At 36.6% G+C, this 3,087-nt stretch overlaps 1 protein-coding gene across 1 annotated transcript; it reads right to left on the bottom strand.

The window, feature by feature from the left end:
• Positions 1-438: 438 nt before the first annotated feature.
• Positions 439-2,861, bottom strand: LOC7458614 (60S ribosomal protein L35). Its single transcript, XM_002315216.4, has 4 exons — positions 2,738-2,861; positions 2,500-2,635; positions 1,537-1,693; positions 439-708 (listed from the first exon to the last, which is right to left on the bottom strand). The coding sequence occupies exons 1-4, from the start codon at positions 2,739-2,741 to the stop codon at positions 634-636; spliced, it is 372 nt and encodes a 123-aa protein (XP_002315252.1). The 5' UTR covers positions 2,742-2,861; the 3' UTR covers positions 439-633.
• Positions 2,862-3,087: the final 226 nt, after the last annotated feature.

The following is a 3,087-nucleotide window of genomic DNA, read 5'->3' as shown; positions in this document are numbered from 1 at the left end:
CAACACACGTCATCTAATTAGATGATCCAGATTTTAGTTACCTTCAGGTATCAAAAAACCAGAGAATGGATTTTACCTGATATTCAACTTCTTTTCACTTAAAAATATTTCAAACTACATTCAATCGAGTACTATTTTTTTTTTTAAAAAAAGACGGTCAATTCACTATTGATGAAAACTTGGGCCCGGTGACAGCAAACCCCAACTGGGCACAGTAAGTCAGTAACCGGACCAACAATCCCACCATCCCGACTTCCGACCAAGGAACTAAAATAATTGCTCTCGCAATTTCGCAGGCATAGATGGTAGAGGAGAAAAAAGTGCGAGACCACATCCTAAATACAAACAGCAACGATTAAAAATCTCGAAGTGCACGACTGCACAGCGAGGCTTCAAGACACATGAACAAAAATACTCTTCAGCTACTATTCCAATATAAAACAAAAATACTCTTCAGCTACTATTCCAATATAAATCTAGCATCTTGGTGAGAGTGAGATACACCCTTTCCCAAAGTTTTTAAACATAAATTAATAGTTCACAAACAAGACACAAAGACGATCAAAGTCAAAAACTTGTCAACAAAACAGGTTCAGGAAAGATATCAAAATAGCCTATGTGATTGGTGCCACCCTAGACCTTAATAGCATACTTTCTCATTGGGAAGTATATTTCTCTCTTCTTCTCGCGCTCAGTCTTCAGTGATTGCTGCATAAACGAGCATATCAAAATGTTAAGAAAGACAGCAGAAATACATGACATGAAAGTAAGAGAGGATGACCAGTAACAGATTCCATAAACTTCATTCTAATTATAAACAATGATTGTGTTCTGCCGAAATTATTGAAGTCCAGAACTTTTAGAGATGAAAACATTTTCACATCAGAGCATATTTGACAAAACATAATGCTTTGCCTGATCACACACAATCAATCCCACTAAAAGCAAAAATATGAATAAAAAGAAAAAATATGCACCAGCAATGGAGTCCAGACAAAATCACAATGAACTGAAAATTGGAGCATCATTACTACACTGTAAATCAACCGCAGAGAAATTGCATCATTTGCAAACTTCCCAGTGAGGTCAGTATATTACAGATCCATTTTCTATTAATCAAAAAGACAAATGATCACTACATGCGAACATGAAGCACTGATGCCACACACAGCTAAACTGCCTACAATTCCAGACCATGATAAAATACCAGCAATTGCAAAAAGGTCCCTTCTAGAGGCACCAGATCACTCCCTAATCTGCTTTTTTCACCATTAAAAAACAAGATTTGTACAAGAACTGATATGCTTTAAGGATTCACACATAATAGGATGTGAATAAATCAAGATTTTAACCTCGAGTTCCTAATCAACACACCAGAGGTCACCTACTTGGCTGGATAACCTTGTAAGAACGCATCTATGACACAACGCCTTGTCAAGGCTTTGATGTTTCAGGCGTAAAAAATAGTTCAACAGCAAAAGCTAGCATGGCACCCAACACAAGATAATAAAGAAGAGATCAGAAAAAAAGTATTACTTGATGCTTGGTAAGCCTCCGGCGGATAGCTCTGGTCTTCTTGGGACGCAGATCAAGAGGCAAAAACTTCTTGTTCTTGTAAGCCTCCCTCAATACAGCCTTCTGCTTCTGCGAAATCACAGTCAAGACCTGTGCAATCGACAACCTCACAACCTTGCTGCATCCAACATCAAGACACAACACAAACACAAGAAAATATATAAATAAAAACATAACCACAAAAAACAATTAACAAAACAAATTCATTGAGTAAAACCAACAAAGAGTAGATAAAAAACAACAAGATATTGTGCATTCACTATATAAGACCTAGGCATTGTTCAGTTCCAAAGTTGAAAGAACATTTATCACTCCAAAGAGAATGAAACTTAGAGAGTTTCCTGTTCCAAAAAGATGATTAAATACTGTATAAATTTCTTAACAAATTCAAAAAAGAATATAAACTAATTAACATGTTGCCTTTTAGCTTAATAGCCCTTAATATCAAGCTGCTATATAAACCAAAAGGAAGTGCACAGCAAACCAAACACTGCCTCGTAAAAAAAAATGATATTTTAAAATCAAGGCTATATATATTAATTTCAATAGCAAATCCATCTCCCAAAAACATGCAGGGTAGATACTTGAAATCACTTCAATGGTTTACAAAACAAACGATTTTATTTATCTACTTATTTATTTTAACAGAAAGCAGCCCATAATGACAGCAATACTGCCTAGATAAATTTTAAAAAAGCACACTAGCATAGCATAAAAGTCGAGATTATATGAAAATACTAAAAGCAAATCCAGTTTAATACACTCTAAACAAAAAACGGGCAAACGAAACGCTTTGTAAAACCATAAATAAATACATAAGAAAGAGCCCATCAAACTCAATAAGTAACTAAATCCGTCAATCAATCAGTTTTAGTGAATAAGAAAACACAAAATGGCAAAATAGGAGGGATAGTGAGCGTTTACATCTTGGAGAGCTTGTTAGGAGCACCACCAGTGACCTTAGCAACGCGAAGGAGAGCAAGCTCAGCTTTGAGATCCTTCAACTGAGCCAAAAGATCTGTCTTTGATTTCTGTCTCAACTCATGAACCTTGATTCTTGCTGTTTGAAATCATTCACAAAAACCACAAATCAGAAATAGCAATACACAATAATAAAACTCTAAGTAAAATCAACTGATTCTATGTTTTTTCAATTCGTTACCCATTGCTTCGCTTCTGTCTCTCTCTCTCTCTCTCACACACACACTCTCTTGCAACGGCTGCGCGGCTCTCCTGTGTTGTGCAAACCCTAAATAGGTGGCAGGGTTTTGGAGTCTTTTATAGCTGGAGCTAGAAATGGGCTAGGCTCGATAGTATTTGGGCCTGGGTTGCCCAATAGCTTGGGAAAGTATCTCTTTGGATGTGGGCCACCGGTGATTCCATTAGTATGGGCCTAAATGAAAATAATGTTGATGTTGGGCTGAGATTTAGTTTACTTTCAGTTGAGCGATGTATTTGTAGGCCCAGATAAATAATGATCTGGTTGCGATCCAATAACCAACGCTCGCTTCA

The sequence above is a fragment of the Populus trichocarpa genome, chromosome 10, assembly GCF_000002775.5.
Source record: "Populus trichocarpa isolate Nisqually-1 chromosome 10, P.trichocarpa_v4.1, whole genome shotgun sequence".
In the NCBI taxonomy this organism is placed as follows: domain Eukaryota; kingdom Viridiplantae; phylum Streptophyta; class Magnoliopsida; order Malpighiales; family Salicaceae; genus Populus; species Populus trichocarpa.
This window is presented reverse-complemented; position numbering and strand designations above follow the sequence as displayed.